This window comes from Heterocephalus glaber, unplaced genomic scaffold, assembly GCF_053883595.1.
Source record: "Heterocephalus glaber isolate CG9 unplaced genomic scaffold, H.glaber_assembly_v1.0 deba00001613, whole genome shotgun sequence".
Lineage (NCBI taxonomy): Eukaryota > Metazoa > Chordata > Mammalia > Rodentia > Bathyergidae > Heterocephalus > Heterocephalus glaber.
This window is the reverse complement of record NW_028258384.1, coordinates 4,908,572-4,928,456: the sequence shown is the minus strand read 5'-3', so window position 1 is coordinate 4,928,456 and position 19,885 is coordinate 4,908,572. Positions and strand designations below refer to the sequence as shown.

General features: G+C 35.3%; 1 protein-coding gene across 4 annotated transcripts in view; it reads left to right on the top strand.

Annotated features, from left to right (window-relative positions):
* Nucleotides 1-19,885, top strand: part of Atrx (ATRX chromatin remodeler) — a 300,168-nt gene that overhangs the window by 122,682 nt on the left and 157,601 nt on the right. For all 4 annotated transcript variants that reach the window (XM_087196600.1, XM_087196598.1, XM_087196599.1 and 1 more), the window contains 3 exons: nucleotides 2,485-2,618; nucleotides 3,114-3,290; nucleotides 10,722-10,815. In XM_087196600.1, the coding sequence (XP_087052726.1) occupies nucleotides 2,485-2,618; nucleotides 3,114-3,290; nucleotides 10,722-10,815 (405 nt within the window). The remainder of the gene's footprint in view (nucleotides 1-2,484; nucleotides 2,619-3,113; nucleotides 3,291-10,721; nucleotides 10,816-19,885) is intronic.

Here is a 19,885-nt window from a genome sequence, read left to right as displayed (position 1 = left end):
CTGAATGAGCAGGTTGCCCTGGAACTCTGATCTCAAAGGAAATCTTTCAAAGGAGTTTACCCTTTTACATCCTGGAGCCTGTTGTATGTATGCCCTCAAGGTATTTACCTATTTTCTGATGCAAAGTACTTGGCTTTTTAAAAATGTTAATCATTTTAGCAACCATGTTATCCTTGCCTCAACTTTACTTGCACTTTCTTTTGGGCAAAGCTGCTAACTTTTCAAATCATTCAGCTCTGTTTTTTGTTCCCGATTCTTACTGCAGCCCCATTCTAAATACAGCTAGCAGTAACCACGCCACAGATTCAATGTTGGGATATCCTCAAATTTTCTCTGTCAGATCAATTAGTCTGCCACCTTTAAATTTAGCCTCCCAAGGCTGGTTATGGTGGTGCACACCTGTGATCCCAGCACTTAGTAGGCTGAGGCAGGAGGATAACTATGAGGTCAAGTCCAACCTGAGTTACCTAGTGAGTTTAAGGCCAGCCTGAACTACATAGCCTAAACTACTTTGTCTCAAAAAAACCAAAATAAAATAAAATAAATTTAGCTTCACAATCTTTTTACATAGACAAAACAGACTTTTTTGGGGGTACTGGAAATTGAACTCAGGGCCTCACACATGCCATGCTGGTGCTGTGCCACTGAGCTACATCACTGGCCCTATTTCAGTTTTCCATAAAGACCTCATTCCCATCTGAACTCTCATGAGACTGTCATTTATTGTCTGTATTTTTATCAGCATTCTGATCTTTTGAGGCACAAGCATAATTACCCATCAAGCTTGGCTTGTAGCCGTGCTAGGGCTTCTCTAGCTAGCATCTTCAAACTTCACAAACTGTTCTCACAAACCATTTTGAAAAGCTTTTAAACTACATAGGTATAGTCACAGCAACAGCCTGTCTGCTCTACTAGTTTTCTGTATTAACTTTCCCATCATTGGGACAGAATATCTGACCCTCACAGCTTAACAGAAGATAAGTTCAATGTGGCTCATGGTTTTAGTGGATTCACTTCAGAAATAGCATGGTAAGTGTGCATGCCGGAGAGCAGCTGCTTAACCCAGGGCACCTAGGAAGCAGAGACGGGAAGAGACAGGGACAAAAATGCACCCTTCATGATTATGTCCCCCGTGTCCTACCACTTCTCACCAGTCCCCACCTCTGAACACAGGCTTTTGGTGTACATTTCAGATTTAAAGCATAACACAGCTCTAAATTCTGATTATGCTAATCAGCTATGACTGCAGTGTGGACATTTATCCTATAGAAGTTAGCTTATTGCAATCCATTAGAACCTTGTCATTTTTTTCCTGAGCCTTTCTAAAAGGTATTCCTTTGTTACTGTGATTTACGAGGCAGGCGTGGCACCACTGAGCTAAATCCCCAGCTGTGATTTATGAATGTACAGCAAAAGGATACCGAGATTAATCAAACCCATTTCTTCAACAAAGGCTTTATGATTGCCTTTCTTTTACATTTTCAGTTAACTTTTCTTTAGTGCAAACTTGAAATATGGAAGCTTTTAGAAACACACACACAACACACACATACACACACACATATTTTTTTTTCAGTACTAGGGATCGAACTCAGGACCTTTTGCTTGCAAGGCAGGTGTGGCACCGCTGAGCTAAATCCCTGGCTCTTAGAAACATATTTTTAACATATGATGGTATTAGTAAAAGAAATATTTTCTCATGCTGTTAGAAGTTGCTTTTTCTATTAATGAGTTGGTCTTTGAGGAGAATTTTGAGAAATTTTGGTTTGCATGAAGCTATTACACTTTCTGAAAATCAAAACTCATTATGGTAATTTGTGTTCTTTTATCATGTGTGTGATTAATAGCACTCATGTCCCTTCTTTTTTTCTGTTCCAACTTGAATATTGTTAGCGGTTCCTGAGTACTTCAGTATTTAATATTTGTTTTGCTTTTATCTGGTTAATACATTTATGATATAAGTGGAAATTAAGGTCCAAAAATAATTATTCTCCATTTTGAGGTATTGTTTTATACACACGCAGCTGGTCCAAAATATATTTTGTTGTTGAATATGTCATTTCCTGTAGAGTTTTCTCTAGGAATGCCATTTGTCTGGATAAGTAGATTTACTTTTGTTGAACTGTCTGACATTATATTTATTGAATAATGGCAGCAGAGCAAATGTATCATTGGAAGGTTCTCCAGCAATCAAGTTGTAATTGGTCAAAACAGTCAATGGAATATTTCTCTGAGATTCTTCAATATATTGGAAAATTATGTAGAACTGAAAAATAACAAGTGCAAATAACATTTTCACAAGTATTTGTTGGTACCTTTGGTGAAAAAATGTTTTGACTGGTCTCTTAATTACAGTATAAAATCTGTAATTAGACATGTTTATTAGTATTTTGATACAGAGAATTCTGTTTTTGTTTTTAATTTGGTATATATGTAGTTTTTTTGTTTTTTTGTTTGTTGTTTTTGTTTCTTTTTACTCTCAAGAATTGCCAAGAAGATGCTTTTAGAAGAAATTAAAGCAAATCTTTCCTCTGATGAGGATGGATCTTCAGATGATGAATCAGAAGAAGGGAAAAAAAGAGCTGAAAAACAAAATGAAGAGAACCCAGGAGATGAGGGTGAGCTCCCCAAGAGAAGTATAGGATGTCATAATTTGCTTCCTTGACTAGTTCAGTCTTTGAAGAATATCTGAAGTCTCTTAATTAATGCATACATTTAAAGTTTATTAAAATGTGTAAGGCCTTGGGAGTGTGATTCAGTGGTAGAGCACTTGACTAGCATGTATGATACCTTAGGTTTCACCTCCAGTACCACAAAAGAAAAAACTTACAATTTATAATTGTGGAAATTACTCTAGTTTTGTTAGTTAGTGCCAGTAAACATGATTTTTTAAGCAAAATTATACTCTATAAAGTGGTATACATTGGTAAATATTCAATAATGGTAATATCAAGTTTGATATGTAAGATTAGCTACTGTCACCAATGATACCAAGTTATGTGTATAGCTCTGATATTTTCCATAACTTATGGTAATTGTTATCAGACAAAATATTTTAGAAGGCAAAAGCAAAAAAAGCTGAAGAATGTTTTATTGATGTTTTCTTCATTTAGAAGGAAAAAGTCAAGTCAATTCTGAATCAGATTCAGATTCTGAAGAATCTAAGAAGCCAAGATACAGACATAGGCTCTTGAGGCACAAACTAACTGTGAGTGATGGAGAATCTGGAGAAGAAAAAAGGATAAAGTCTAAAGAGCATAAAGAAGTCAAAGGCAAAAATAGAAGGAAGGGTAAGATATTTTAATTCTGAGTGTAAGAAACATCCTTTTATAAATAATTATAGTAATGAAATTTAAGTATGTCTGTTCAAACAATTGATCACTAGTACTAAGAGAGTATCAGTGTAACTATATTCTCTTATATGAGTAAAATAAAGAATTTATAGTGGGAATATAACCCTGAAGAAATAAATATGAGTTAATAAGTAAAATACACTTAAAAGCACTGTAGAAAATATAAGATTGCACACAATTACAAGAATCAAAAGTGCTTTCCTATGGGAAGATGGAAAATAGAATTAGTTTGAGTAAATGTCCACAAATTTATTAGGAAAACTTGGATTGGATATTTGTAAATTAAATTTTCAGTATATTAAAAGTCTGAGTCCTTTTGCATTGAGGAACTTAAGTGCTTCCAGATCTTTAACATTAAAGATATAAAAAGGAATAAGATCATTATCAGGAACAATGGTTTTCAACCTAGCTATACATGCTAAATACTTGAGTTTTAAATTATACCTAGGACACTGGAAGAGATCAGAGAAAGTGAAATAAATCAGGCACAGAAGGATAATTACCACAGGGTCTCAAATTGTGGAAGCTTAAAAGCTTATTTTTTTAAACCAGCAAGTAGAAGAGTGGTAATCTTTTCAGAGCGAGGTCAGGAGGAGGGTGAATACAAGGGATAAAAAGTACCAAAATGTAGTTAGATAGGAGGGAATAGTTCTAGTGTTCTATAGTGTAGCAGGGTGACTAAAGTATACAACTATTTATTATATATTTTATGAAGAAGAGAGGAATTTGAAGGTTTCCAACAAAAAAAATAGCGTTTAAAGAGATAGAAATGCTAATTTCCCTGATTTAGTGATTACACATTGTATATATGTAGTGAATTATCACACTGTACTCTCTAAATATGTATGTATATTATGTATCAGGAAGTAAAAAAAATGTATGTATGACTGTGCTACATGGTGAGCCAATTATGTCATTGTCAGTGATACTGGGACCTAGATAATCAAATGTTTCATCAGTTTCTCAGTGATCTGACATGTAGCTAGTTCTGACAATTTAGTGAGAATTATAGACAATGTTATAAACACTGAAAGCACTATGTGGGTTGTTTTGGGTAACAGAGGTATTGTGTAATGTGTGCAAAAGGGTTTCTTTAGCTTCTTGGAAGAGTGGGTGTTACCCTCAGAGAAGATTTCAGAAAGAGGAAAAGTTTTACCCAGCAGATCAAGTTGGAAAGGGAGGGTCAGGTAGGTACGTTGTGAAGATTTATAATACAAGGAGAGAAAAATGTAAAAGTCTGTGTAAAGTGTTCGGCATGTGGGTGGTCATGGTGTTTTATGCTTGTAATCCTAGCACTTGGGAGGCTGAGGCAGGAGGATTGCTGTGAGTTTGAGGCCAGCCTGGGCTACGTAGTGAGTTCAAGGCCAGCTTGAACTATGTAGTGAGACCCATATCAAAAAAAGAAAAAAACCAAAAAAACAACTAAAACTATTGGCACCTACTGCAAGGAATGCAGTTAATGTGAACTATAGATGGAAGAAAGGAAAATAACAGTAAAAGATGAGACTGAGAGACCAGATACTGGAGACCCTTATAAGCTTGTGTTTCTCAAAGTGGAATAATTGGTTGCATACCAGAGTACAACTGGTATATTTGGGGAGAGCATTTTTATGTTAAATAATCAACATGTATTGGGTAATTAAATATGAATTATTATTTGAGTAAGAATTTGGCTTAACAATAAAAGTGAAAGTATTCTGTCTTTATAAGGGGCAGATTCTTTTTTTTTTTTTTTTTTGAGACAGTGTCTTGCCACGTAGTTCAGGCTGGCTTTGAACTCACTATGTAGCCCAGGGTAGCCTCAAACTTGTGGCAATCCTCCTGCCTCAGTCTCCCCTAGGATTACAGGCATGTGCCACCAAGCCTGGCTGTAAGGGGCAGATTCTGAAGAATATAGCACTCAACTCCCCAAGGGCAGATTAACTTTTTTGCCACTAGGGATAGGATAGCAATTTTGGAAATGTTTTAAAAATATAGAGCTTCTTTAGGCTGGAGAGCCATTGTGGGTTTTTTTTAAAAAAATGTTCATTCTTTACATTTTATGTAACAGCGATGTTAAGATATTACAAACTATACAGTTCATTTATTTATGGTGTATAATTTATTTTTAGTATATTCACAGAGTATTACCATTTTTTTTTTTTTTTGGTACCAGGGATCGAACTCCGGTCCTTGCGTTTGCGCAGCAGGCGGCAAAGCCACTGAGCTAAATCCCCGGCTCCGAATATTACCATTTATAAAAACTTAAATTTGAACTGTATACAGAAAAATGCACATATCATAAGAAGGCAGCCTAATAAACATGTAGGGTACCCTCTTGAAGCAACAATGCTCATTGTTTGCACCCAAGAATCACAACGTCAGCAGGACCACTTTTTTCCCTGTTGAAGGGTTTTTAATCAAAGATGCAGTATGATTAGATTGTGAAGGCTCAACAGTTTATTTGCAGTATGACTGCAAGCTCTTTCAGATTTTACAAAAGAACTGAATGACTTAACAGGTTAAATGACAACATGGATTCCTATGCATCTTGGAACCATATTGATTTTGCCTTTGAGACTTTCCTTAGGATGTAGAGTGCTTTAGTGTTCATGATTATGTTAAAGATTTGCTTTATTAAAACTCAAATTTCCTTTGACATGTATTTCCATTACCTGCTTCTGTAGTAAATTCTGGGTAATGCAGTGGTGCCTCAGTTCACAAACTCAATTCTCTCCATGATTCTGGTTGCAAACCAAACTGGATAAGAACCAAATCAAATTTCCTCATAAGGTTAACATAGAACCTAATCATTGAATTTGATTTGCTTCTTGTCCAGCTCAGTTTGTGATCAGAATCGTAGAAAGAATTGAGTTCGTGAACTGTATTTATTACCCAGGAGGTTTTTTCATTTGTGTAGGAGGGAGTACACTCCTAATATCCCATTATATTTTTATGGTCATAGTGATTAATACATTTGAATTGCATGACTTTTTAGATTTCTTCTTTAAAAATTTTTCAAAATTTTCACATCTACTACATGAGACCCACTTAGTGATTTCCTTTATTGCACAGGATAGCAGTTCCACATAGCGCAGGGAATAGATTTGCAAACTTTCTTGTTCCATATATTATTGGGGACCTCAATTGGCAGATGGGGAGAAATCAAAAGGGAATAGTATACTTAGTAAACATAATCATTTAAGTTAAACTTAGATTCAAATGTATCACACAGGTTATAGAACAGTGCAACATGTGAACTTTAATTTTCTCCTAAATTGGAAAAATGTCATAAAGTTTTTTTATGTCAGTTTTGTAAATGTTGCCTTTATAATAGATGATATTAATGGTTCTATTTTTCAGATGTCTTAGTAACATTTATTTAGAACAGTATCCTTACGCTTAGGGATAAAATGTCATGATAGCTGCATTTCATTTTACATGGTGCAGTATAAAAAAAGTGGTTGTGTGTGTGTGGATATCAAATTTGACATTTTGATAATAATGTGTGAATTTAGGAGAAGTTACATGTTTTCATTCAGTTTTTAAAATGTTTGATAGATTTGAAAATTCTCGAAAGTAATGTTGGATGAGAATTAATGCTAGACTTAAAATCTACTTATTCACAGTGTTGGTTTGAATGTGGATGTGGGGAGAAATGTTTTTTTTTCCTTCTTTTTTAATTTTTGATACCAGGAATGGAACTGAGGGCCTGGTGCTTGCCAGGCAGCTGTGCCACTGAGCTACATTCCTGACCTGTGGGCACAAATATTAACATGTGTTTTTATACTTCTTTCAACTTCCAGTTGCTTACCAATTGCTTTATATTGTTTTGTTGCTTTTAATTATGGTAAAATTTAAATAACCTAAAATTTACCAGTGTAACCATGTTTTAATATATGTGCTGCCAAGGCTAGCACAGTTTAACCACTTTTAAGTGTGCAGTTCAGTGGCATCACATTTTTATAGTCATTACTACTGTCTATCTCCAGAACATTTTATCTCAAATAGAATCTCTATAGCTATTAAACAGTAACTCCTTATTCCCCTTTTCTCTATTCCCCTTAGCAATTAGTTATAGTATTTATGTTCTATTCTTTTTTTCTCATTAGCTAGAATGGAACTTTGATTCTCATCTCAGGTCAAGATAGTGCTTCAAATTTTTAAATTTTGAAATAATTATAGATTTACAAAAATATTTCAAAAATATTATAAATTTCTTGTATTTTTCCTCTAGTTTCCCTGATTTAATATATTACATTTGTACAGTTATCAAAACTGGGAAATTAACGTTAATACAATACAATTAACTAAGCCAGGTGTGGCAAATGACACCTGTGGACCAAAACTAATTTACTACCTGTTTTTATAAATGAAGTTTTTTTCTGGAATACAGCCATATTCATTCATTTTCTTTATCACATATGCACTATGGCAAGGTTGACTGGAAATCAGTAGATGTAATAGAGACTATATGATTCATAAAGTCATAAAACTTTTTCTGTCTTTTGAAGTAAGCCATGTATGTTATTCACAGATCATTAGTTTTCACCCTAATATTTGTTTTCTGCTCCAGGATCCAATTCAGGACCCCATATTGCATTCATTTATTTTTATTTTTATTTTTTTTGGTACCGGGGATTGAACTCGGGTCTTTGTGCTTGCACAGCAGGCGGCCAAACCACTGAGCTAAATCCCCAGCCCCAATTTATTATGTCTCTTTATTCTAATCTGTGACAGTTCCTCAGTCTTTTCATTCATGATGTTGAGACTTTTGATGAATGTGAATCCATTATTTTTCCAGTGGTTCCTTTATATTTGTCTGATGTTTTCTAATGAGTAAAGAGGTTACTATACATTTTAACAAGAATACCATAGAAATCATGTTGTGTCATTTTCAATACATCATATCAAGTGTATATGACATCAGTGTGCCTTTTATTTGTAATATTAACCTTGATTACTTGGGTGAGGTGGTGCCTACAGGTTTTTTTTTACTATAAAAACAAATACAAGCGAGGCACAGTGGCACACACCTGTAATCTGGGAGGCTGAGGCAGGATAATCACAAAATTGAGCCCACTTAGCGAGACCTTGTCTCAAAATAAAAAATAAAAAGGAGCTGGGAATATAGCTTAGTGTGAAGGCTCTGGGTTCAATCCTAGTACCACAATGATAAAGATACCAGGGAAGGTTGGTTATTTTTAGGTATTATTTTTAGGTATTGAATATTTTGTGAGGGATATACTTTGAGACTGTGTAAATATCCTATTTCTCATTCTGCTTAAACTCACTAATTTTAACAGCCATTTTGCCTGAGGCTATTATTACTTTAGTGTTTGCCTAATGGTGATTTTTTTTATGTCTTGCATTATTACTTCAACATGTAGTAAATGCCAAGAACTGTTTATTCCTACTTAGTAATGTGTATGTATTTGGACTCACTGATACTTGTTTTGTTTCTAATTTAATTGATACATCATAATTTTACATATTTATGGGATACAATATGATGTTTTGGTATATTGTATACATTGTCAAATCAGGATATTTAGTTCATCTCCAGCATTTATCATTTCTTTGTTATAAAAACATTGAAAAATCCTCTCTTCTGGCTATTTTGAAATATATGATACACAATTTCTTTTTCTTTCTTTCTTTCTTTTTTTTTTTTGGAACCGGGGATCGAACTTGGGACCTTGCGCTTGCGAGGCAGGTGGCAGCACCACTGAGCTAAATCCCCGGCCCCTGATATACAATATTGTTAAGTAAATTTTCCTTCTGCATTGTGCTACCAAACTTATTCCTCCTACCTACTTATGACTTTATACCTATTAAACAAACTCTTCTCATCTCCACTTCCCCAGTAACCTCCCCTGTCTCTGGAAATCACTGTTCTACTCCCCACTTCCATAAGATCAGCTATTACTTATTTGTTTACATTGTTCCAGCTTTGACTAATGAGTGTTCCTTCAAGTAAGATCCTGTGTCTTCATCATGTGCCTATCGTTATTTGACCACTGTTTTTTTGTGTGTGTGGTACCGGGGATCGAACTTGAGACCTTGTGGTTGTAAGGCAGGCGGTGGATCCATTGAGCTAAATCTCTGGCCTTGACCACTGCTTTTTGGGGGCATTATAAAGGTGTTTCAGGCTCATATTTTTCTTGCTTTGCTTTGTCTGGCCAGAAAAATGCCTCATCACTGACAATTGTGATTATGGAAATGAGAGAGAAACAAAATTGAAGTTTCTCTTCATACTCTGATCATAATAGGAGAGTTCTTTTTTTCCCTTAGTGATATAATGGGAAAACTTAGTTTTATTCTCAGTACCCCTGCACAGTTGGAAATTCAGCCTGTCTTCCAGTCAAAATGAGGAGACAAAGGAAGAATAAGAGCTATGACACTCACACGTGTCTTATTCTGCTGCCAACTCCCCCATTATAGATGGATAGTTTTTCAGGTTTTGATTTCATTCACAAATTTGCCTGCTGTTGTTTCCATTTCAGAGTCCTAAGTTTGTTTACATGTCATTTCTATAATTTTTAGTCGTTATCATTGGGGAAGAGTCTGTAATTGCCTTTTTCCATGTTGACCAGCCTACTTTGCTTATGTCATATAGCCGAGTTTTTTAAAATTAATTTACCTATGGCAATTACCTGTGTATTTTATTGACTTAATTCTTATTTTTCAATACATATGCAACTGAATACTTACATTTTAATGCAGAACTATGCTATTATAATTACACTTGGAATACATTTGAATTATATTTATAAATACAGGTTGCGTATCCTTTACCCAAAATGCTTGAGATCAGAAATATTTTGGGTTTGAAAGTATTTTGGATTTTGGAATATTTGCATACACATACGAGATACTTTGGGCATGGAACCCTTGTCTAAATATGAAATTCATATTTCCTATATATATCTTATACACATAGCCTTTGAAAATATTCTCAGTGTGAAAATATTCTCAATATTCTTAGTGTGCCTAAATTTTGAATTTGACTCATCTATTGTGGTCAGATGTAAAATTTTCCAATTGTAGAATCACGTTGATATTCAAAAAATTTTGTTATTTTGGAAAATTTCAAATTTCAGATTTTTTGGTGTAGGAATGCTCAACCTATACCACTTAAATCATTAACTGATGTATTCTGTATGACAGTGATGATCAGTCTTTTAGAGCTTTCAATTGTAAGAACAGCCTGCTGCAGCACATGTGCCATTGGTTCGCCACCACTGCTTTATGATGTAATATGCATTCATGTATACTCCCGATGTTTTTACAGTGCTCAAAGTTCTAATGTGAAGTTAATTGGCATATTAAGTGAATTTCATTTCTTTTGTAAAATATTTAATAATTTAATATATTTTTAAATTCAAGTGAGCAGTGAAGATTCAGAAGATTCTGATTTTCAGGAATCAGGGGTTAGTGAAGAAGTTAGTGATTCCGAAGATGAACAGCGACCCCGAACAAGGTAATACACTGGTTTTCAAGAATTTTTAGAATTGATCAGAATGATTGTGCCTTCAAAATATTTGAAGACTGGCTATCGTAACCAATAAAGTTAAGAATTACAGTATATAATATTTAGATTTGAAACTAGTTTTAAAATTATTAACTTAAAAAAGTATAAACACATTTCACATATAGTTGAATTGTGTTCTAACCTGGCTGGTTTTTCTCTGCAAAACCACTCCTTATGGAAACTTTTTGTTGTTACAGGAGGAAGTTGTAGTGTAGTAGATGAGACTTTGTGATAAGACTGCTTCAATCTAACATCTGGTTTTACTACTTTCTATCTGTGTGAATATTCTTTGTATCAGTTCATTGTAAAATAGGGGATTACATTATTCTTATGTTATTGATTATTGCAGGAATTAAATGAGATGATATAAAAAAAAAGAGTTATAACTACCAACACTGCAAATGGTAATTTGTCAATTAACATTAATTATTGGTATTAAAATTAGAGAAATAAAAAAGAAATAGAATTAGAGAAATAAAGATGTGTTTGCATTCACAAATTTGCAGCTACTGATCTGGGTTACTAGTTATATAAAAATTTTGCTTTTTTTTTTATAATACTGTTCTGATTTTTTTCCCCTGAATGCCATGACCCTTGTATGGGTTAGCAAATGAAGATGTTATTTGTGTTTGTGTGAGACAGTGTGTGTATGTCTGCATGGGTGTCTATCTGTACTTGTAAGCTTTAAAATGTTTCAAGCTTTCATTTGTTTGACATATTTTTGAGAGTGGGATATTGAAGTCTTGCACTATGAATGTATTGATGTGTATCTGTCCTTTTGACCTTTTATACCTAGTAGTTTTTTTTGTTTTGTTTTGTTTTGTTTTTGTGGTACCGGGGATCGAACTCAGGACCTTGCGCTTGCAAGGCAGGCAACAGCACCACCGAGCTAAATCCCCTGCCCCAGTAGTTTTTGTTTTATGAGGTTGGGTGCACCAGCATTCAGCACACATATATGTATGTATGTATATATGTATGTATTTATTTATTTACTTATTTGGTCTCGGGGATTGAATTCAGGACCTTGCACTTCTGAGGCAGGTGGTGGCACCACTGAGCTAAATCCCTGGCCCTCCACACATATATTTATTTCTTCCAGTTGAATTATTCTCTTTACCAATGTCTGAAATTAGGATAGATACTCCTGTATTTTTTCTGTTTGGTTACATGGAGTATTGTTTTCCATCTTTTCATTTTTAGTCTATGTTTGCTTTTTTCTTTTTAATGGATGAGGTGTATCTCTTGCAGCATATAGTTAGGCTTTGTTTTTTGTTACAGTATGCTAGTCTGTGTCATTCCTGTTATTGTGTTAATTTTTCATTGCTGCTTCCTTTCTGTTTTCCTTTTGTTTTAATTACTCTTCCATTTAGGTATATTATGTCTTTTGGACTCTTTGGTGATGTTCGTGTTGCAGTATCTGTTTAGAGTTCCCTCTAGTATTTTCTGTAATACTGGTTTGGTGGTTATGAATTTCTTTAGATTCTCTTTGTTGTGAAGATTTTTATTTTACCATCAGCTTTGAAGGTTAATTTTGCAGGTTATAGTAATCTTGGCTGGCAACTGGTTTCTTAGGGGACGAGGGTTGAAAAACATCACTTTAAACTCTTGGCTAAATGTTTTTTTTTTTTTTGGTCCTGGATATGGAACTCAGAACCTTCACACTGAGTTACATCCCCAGCCCTTTATATGTTTTTTTAAATATTGAGACTGGGTCTTGCTCCATCACTGAGTTGCCCGGGATGAGTTTGAATTTGCCATCTTCCTGCCTCAGCCTCCCAGAGTGCAGGATTAGAGGCGTGTGGCACCTCACTTGGCTAGAACTTGAGGCTCTTTACTAAGGTGGTCATTCATATCCCTCATCATTGCCTTTAATTAAATCAGCTGTTTGTGTCTTCTTTCATCTCATTGAAAATCTTACTAATCCTTGTATGTCTTCTTTGAGCTCATGGAACAGCTTGGTGATTTCTTCATGCATTCTCTGATCTCTTCAAACTTCTGGTTTTTGAGTTCTTTGCCTGAGATTTCCTTCCACTTTGGTGCTCATGCGATCAACTCTTGGGGAATTACCAATTTTTTGAGGCATCTTTTTGTCTTGTTTTCTCATGATTCTTGTACTTCTTTGTTAAATGTTTTCAATCAGTAAGGCTCAAAAGCTTTGCCACTGTAGAAGAGGTCTCTTTAGTAAGTGCGTTTATCCCTGTGATGTATCTTTAGCTTTCAGTGGGATTTAGTATATAGATGCCTACTTATTCAAAGAAAAAGGATTGGTTCCTAGCATTGAATTGCAAGGAGAGAACAACTATTGGTAACTAACATCCAAATAATCAATCATATGTTGATACATAATTTAGAGGTTGTTTAGCAACTTTTATGCCCTTTGAATAACCCAGGAATACAAAGGATTAGTAATGGTAGAGAAAGTTCTGGAAGATAAGAGAAGATAAAAGAGAAAAGGATTTTTAAAAATAAAGAAGAAAAATTTAGAAAAACAGAGGGGGACTAAAAAACAACAAAAGCAAATGAAAGAAAAAGAAAGTAGTTTTTGATGATATTACTCTTATACCTGGAAAAATCGAGGGAGGGAGGAAGTTTGGAAGGCTATGTGTAGGGGTAGAGGTAAAAGATTAAGGGAGGGATTTATCAGTGGAAAGTTGGAAAGTCTTCATGGCAGTTGTCTCCAGTTTATAAACTAGGAGAAACTTTGTGTTAGAAGACTGAAGCAATGACCTTTGGTGATGGAAAACCTGTTGGTCAATGTAAGATAGTATAGAAACAAAAATGATCATTAGTATTTTTATACAATTGGTCATAAACATATTTTCTAAAATAGAAAACTAGGAAAAATTAAGTTTTTTTTTCTTAAGTTCTTTTATTGGTACATGTTAGGTATACAATTCATTTACATTTATCATTGGGTGCTTGTACCTGTACATGATGTATCTTGGTTCTTATTTTTTCCCCATTACCCATGCGCCCTTCACCCCCTCCACCCTTCCCTATTAACATAGACATCATTTCCATTTTTTTCTTTTCTCATAATTTTTCCTTTCCCTTCTTTCCTTTCCCCTTCCCCTCCCTTCACCTCTACATCTTTGGACCTTTTTTCCTATTTCAAATTATCAATTATTCATTTTAATCATTTTAACCCTTATTTACACTGTCAGTTTCTCACACTAGAGAAACTATTAGGTATTTACACATATGTGTCCTATTTATTTCACTTAAGAGTATGGCCTCGATATGCATCCATTTAGCTATAAATGTCTCTAGTTTGTCATTCTTTATGGCTGAGTAGTACTCCATTTTAGAAAAAAACCACATCTTCTTTACCCAGTTTCCAGTTGATGGGCACTTGGGCTTTTTCCAAGCTTTAGCTATTACAAACTGTGCCACAGTAAACATTAGTACACATATATTGCTGTGGTATGATTCTTTTAATTCTTTGGGGAAGATTCCCAGTAGAGGAATAGCTGGGTCAACTGTGACCTGTAGTCCTAGTTCTTTGAGGTATCTCCATACTGATTTCCACAGTGGTTGCACCAGCCTGCACTCGCACCAACAATTTAGAAGGGTTCCTTTCTCTCCATACCCCCACCAGCATTTGTTATTGGTTGATTTCTTGATAGCAGCCATTCTTTGTGAGGTGAGGTGGAATTTCAGTGTTGTTTTCATCTGCATCTCTCGAATGACCAGTGATGTTGAACATTTTTTCATATATTTATTTGGTGCCTTTACTTCTTGTTCTGAGACATGTCTGTTCATTTCAGATGCCCATTTTTGAACTGGGTTGTTGAATTTGGGGGATCTGATTTTTTTCAGTTCTTTATATATTCTAGATAGTAGTCCTTTGTCTGAGGTACAACTGCTAAAATTTTTTTCCCACATTGTAGGTTGTCCCTTAGCTCTGTTGGTGGTTTCTTTTGCAGTGCAGAAGCTTTTTAGTAAGATGAGATCCCAGTTGTTGATTCTTTCTGCTAGTTCCCTTGCTACTGAGGTTTTGTTCATAAAGTCTTTTCCTATGCCAATGTCTTCAAGAGTTCTACCTAACTTATCTTCCAGCAAGTTTAGTGTTTCTGTTTAATATTTAGATCTTTAATGAACTTTGATCTTAGTTTAGTGCATGTTGATAGGTATGGGTCTAGTTTTAATCTTTGGCAGGTTAAAATCCAGTTTTTCCAACACCATTTATTAAATAGGCCATCTTTCCTCCAATGATGGTGGTTGGCTCCTTTGTCAAAGATGAAGTGGCTGAGTATGTCTGGAGTTGCTTCTGCATCTTCTAATCTATTCCACTGATCCTCAGGTCTGTTCATTTGCCAGTATCATGCTGTTTTTATAACACAGTAGCTTTGTAGTATAGTTTCATGTTGGGGATTGTGATACCCCAAACATGTCTCTGTTGCTTAGAATTGCTTTAGCTATTCTAGGTCTCTTATAGTTCCAAATGAATTTTTGGATTGTTTTCTCTAGTTCTGTGAAGTATATTGTTGGAATTTCAATCGGCATTGCATTGAATCTATATAGTAGTTTTGGAAGTATGGCCATTTTCACTATATTGGTTCTTCCTACCCAGGAACAAGGGATGTCTTTCCATTTTCTTGTATCCTCTTCGATCTCTTTTTTCAGAGTGCTGTAGTTTTCAGTGTAGAGGTCTTTTGCTTCCTTTGTTAGATTTGATTCCTAGATATTTCATTTGTTTGGATGCTATTGTAAAAGGAATTGTTTCCCTAATTTCTCTCTCAGTGAGTCTGTTATTTGTGTACAAGAAGGCTATTGTTTTTTGAGTGTTGACCTTGTATCCAGCTACTCTACTGAATCTGTCAATTAAGTCTAGAGTTTTTTAAGTGGCGGAGTTTTTTGGGTCTTCTATGTAGAGTATCATATCATCAGCAAATAATGACAGTTTAACTTCTTCCTTTCCTATCTTTATTCCTTTTGCTTCTTTCTCTTTTCTAATTGCTGTGGCTTATGTTTCCAGAACTATATTGAACAGGAGTGGTGATAGGGGCATCCTTGTCTTGTTCCTGATTTTAGCGTGAAAGTGGAAAAATTAAGTTTTTATAATAGCTTTCATTTACAAGAAAAGTAGGGAAGGGTGGAGAGATTTAATAGTGTTTAAGTGGGTGAGGAAAGACTAGGGGGATAGACTTTAAATTGATAGTGAAAGAGATACAGGGAGATTTAGTCCAATCAATATCCTAACAGAAACTAAGTTTTGGAAACCCTATGAAACAACCCTGGGTGAACAGGAAACCTAATGTGAGATGTTAACATACTGTAGCATTTAGATTTATCTTAAGAGTTTATGTATAAGAAAAGAATAGATAGAAAGGGAGGGGAAAAAAGACAATAATAAAAAATATGTCAAAAGCTAAGAGCTAGGAGAAGGTGTGAAGGGAAAAATAACACATATATGGGAAGGATGAATTTGTGGATGGGAGGTGAGAGACAAAATGGGAGATTGTATCCAAGTATTGAACTAGCAATCAAATGAAGTTAGATAACATCCAGAAACAACCTTTGAAGTGGGCATATGTGAATTAAGTACCTGCAGTGTTTTACAAGCAACAGTAGAAAATGTATATACATTACTGTAGCCAATAACACATATATACAAAGGCATGTCACAAAAAAAAATCAAACAACTGAAAGAACACACACACATATGTGTGTATATATATATGTATATACACACACACATATACACTTATACACACACAAAAAACCTCACAAAACAACATACAAGGGCTCTGTGTTCAGGAGCCTTGGCTGTTTTCAGAATGCTGTGGTGAGTTGCCAGTGTTCCTGCCACTGACAAATAGCAACCTCAGCAACTTCAGGTTCCCCAGTTGTGATTCTACCACAGGGTCTGGTATTTGATCCACTCAGTTTATGTCTCATTGTCCTACGCTCCCCATTTGCAGTTATGTCTCAGTTCCACTCAGGCTTTTTCTGGATAGCAAATTCAATGGTCCCTTGTGGTCAAGCAGGAGACAGCGTCCTTGCTCCTGCACAGTGTTCTGATAGCTTTTCTATATCGCCTTTATTCCTTGGTCAAAGCAGTACTCTTGCTTGCCAAATTTCAGTTATACCTAGGGTATTCAGTAGTTTCTGTGGCCTAGCAGAAAATAGCTTCCATGGGCAGTGATCTGAATGTTTTTCTACCCCTAGCGATCCCATCTCCCAGATGTTCAAACTTCACCAAGAGTCTCTTTCCACCCTGTGAATAAGTAATGAGATGGGCAGAAAAGAGCCCTTCACATGGAATTCAGTAGTAATTGGTGATTGGCAGGAGGGAGTGCACACAGGCCCTGAACTCACTAGTGTTTGGGAGGGTGGTGGGAGAGAAACTGCTCTGACAGTACTCCCGTGTCCTTTCTCCACCTCTTGTTCCCACTGATTACAGTTACTTGCAACAAGCCCCTGTGATTCCGACTGTCTCACAGATCCCTCAGTGTTTGATTCTAGAACTAAGACAGTGTATTTTGTTCCTCTCTGTACCTAGGACTTACTAGTCTTAACTCAGTCACTCCCCTTTGAGTGATTCTACTTTTCCTTTGTGCAAATATTTTGTCACTGGGTTCTGCCCCACAGTGGGAGGAGAGTTAGGTGAGGTAGGCACTGATCAGCAGTCTGGCAGCTGCTGTGCTCAGCTTCTTCTCTCAGAGCATTTTGAACTTTCCTAAGATGGCGTGTTGGCGCTGGACTGTAAGCAGTGCTGGGATGAGAAGTGGTCCTTTTTCTTATTCAAAACACCCAGTTACTAGATTTCATGTGATAAAGCTTCTCATTCAAGTTATCTACCCATGATTGGGTTTTGTACATATACCTATCCCCATTCCACCCCTCCCCTCATTCAAATTCCTGCAGACCTTGGTGAGTATCTTCTGGTCTTTTTTTTTTTTCTTAAAGTTTTTCTTTTTTGGTACTGGGAATTGAACTCAGGGCCTTGCGCTTGCCAGGCAGGTATTTAGTCACTGAGCTACATCCCTGTTCCTGGTGTGAGTATCTTCTGAGCATCTCGTGACTACTCCTCCCCCCAGCCCATCATGATGCTGAATCCTTTGATCCATTTTGATTGGATTTTAGTGCAGGGTGAGAGGTAAGGATCTAGTTTCAATTTTTTTTGCTTGTGAACATCCAATTTGTTTAGTACAATTTGTTTAAAGGACTATCTTTCCTCTAGCATACGTTTTTGGCCTTTTTGTCAAAAATTAGATGGCTGTAGGTGCATGGATTTTTTTTCTGTGTTTTCTGTTCTATTTCAATGGTTTACATTTCTGTGTTTGTGCAGTATTATGTTGTTTTTGTTATTCGCTTTACAGTATAGCACGAAGTCCAGTGTAGTGATGACTCTAGCATTGCACCTTTTGTTCATGAGGATTTGTTTTTCGCTGTTTTGTGTCTTTGCTATTTTCAAATGAAATTCAGGTTTGCCCTTTCTAGTTCTGTGAAGCATATTGTTGGCATTTTAATAGAGATTACATGGAATCTGTAGATTTCTCTTGGTAGTATGGCCATTTCCACAATATTTGTTCTTTTGATCCATGAACAAGGGATATCTTTCCATTTTCTGATATTTTCTACAATTTCTTTCTTTAGTATTCTGTAATGTTCATTGTAGAAATCTTTCACTTCCTTTGTTTGGTTGATGCCTAGGCATTTAAATTTTTTGAAAACTATTGTGAACGGAATTCATTCCCTGATTTCTTTCTCACTGGGTTCACCATTTGGTATAGGAACACTACTGATTTTTGTGTGTTGAATTTGCCTTTTTTTTTTCTTCCAGTACCAGGGATTGAACTCGAGCTTGTAAGGCAGGCACAGTGCCACTGAGCTAAACCCCTGGCCCTTGTGTGTTGATTTTGTATCCTGTTAATATTTATTTTTAATGATGGTGAAGTATATGTAACATAAAATTTACCATCTTAATCATGTTAAAAATATTTTAAAACGTGTGTGTTTGCATACTTGTAATATAGAAAAGACAGACTAATAATCTCAAATGATAAATCATTTTTAAGTATATGATATATTAGTATATGTTTACGATACATAATAAATACATTCACTGTGGGGAATTGGTGTATATACACATCATATCTTAATCCTTTTTACTTTCCCCTAGCCCTCAGCTTCCCCCATCTTCATATCATCTTTCCATCTCCAAAGTCTACTTCCCTATTTTCTATTATCTATCTTTTCTTTTGCTCTTTAAATTATTTATACTTTCGGTTTCTCATATAAGAGAAACTATGCGATACTGTATTTAACTTTGTGTGTCTGATTTATTTCATTTTGCATTATGGTCTCAACTTGCATTCATTTTCGTAAACATGACTCAAATTTATCCTTTATGGCTCAGTAGTACTCCATTCTGTCTATATATTGTACTTTAAGTGTATAGTTTTGTAGTGTTAAATGCATTTGCCTGTTTCTGCAACCAATCTCCAGAATTTTTTCATCTTACAAAACTGAAACTTTTGTACTCATTAAGCAATAATTTCTTATTATACATTTGCCCTAGACCCTGCCATCTTTTAAAAAAATTTTATTTTATTTTATTACCACGTTTGCAGTTCATGCAGTTTACAGTCATCTTGGCCCATGGTTACATTTACATACCACAGGTTGTTTCTTTTTTATCCACTTCCCATCCGTCTTCTCCTTCCTCATTCTCCAGTTCCTCCATCCCATTTTTCATTCTTATTGATATTATTAATCGTAGCTCATGTTAGGGCATATAATGTTTACATAAATTGAGGATATTAGGTTCCTGTACATGGCATATCTTTATTCTACTTATTTCCTCTTCTTCTCCTCACCCCTCATGCCTTTTCCCCTTGACCACTTCCCTATTGCAAGAGATCAATCTCCTTGTCCCCTTCTATCCATCCTTATTATTCTTTTTGCTTGTACTTTGCCCCAACTGAAATGACAGATACCATGTGGTATTTAAGCTTGTGTTTACTTTACTCAACGTTATATTTTCCAGGTTCATCCATTTTCCTACAAATAC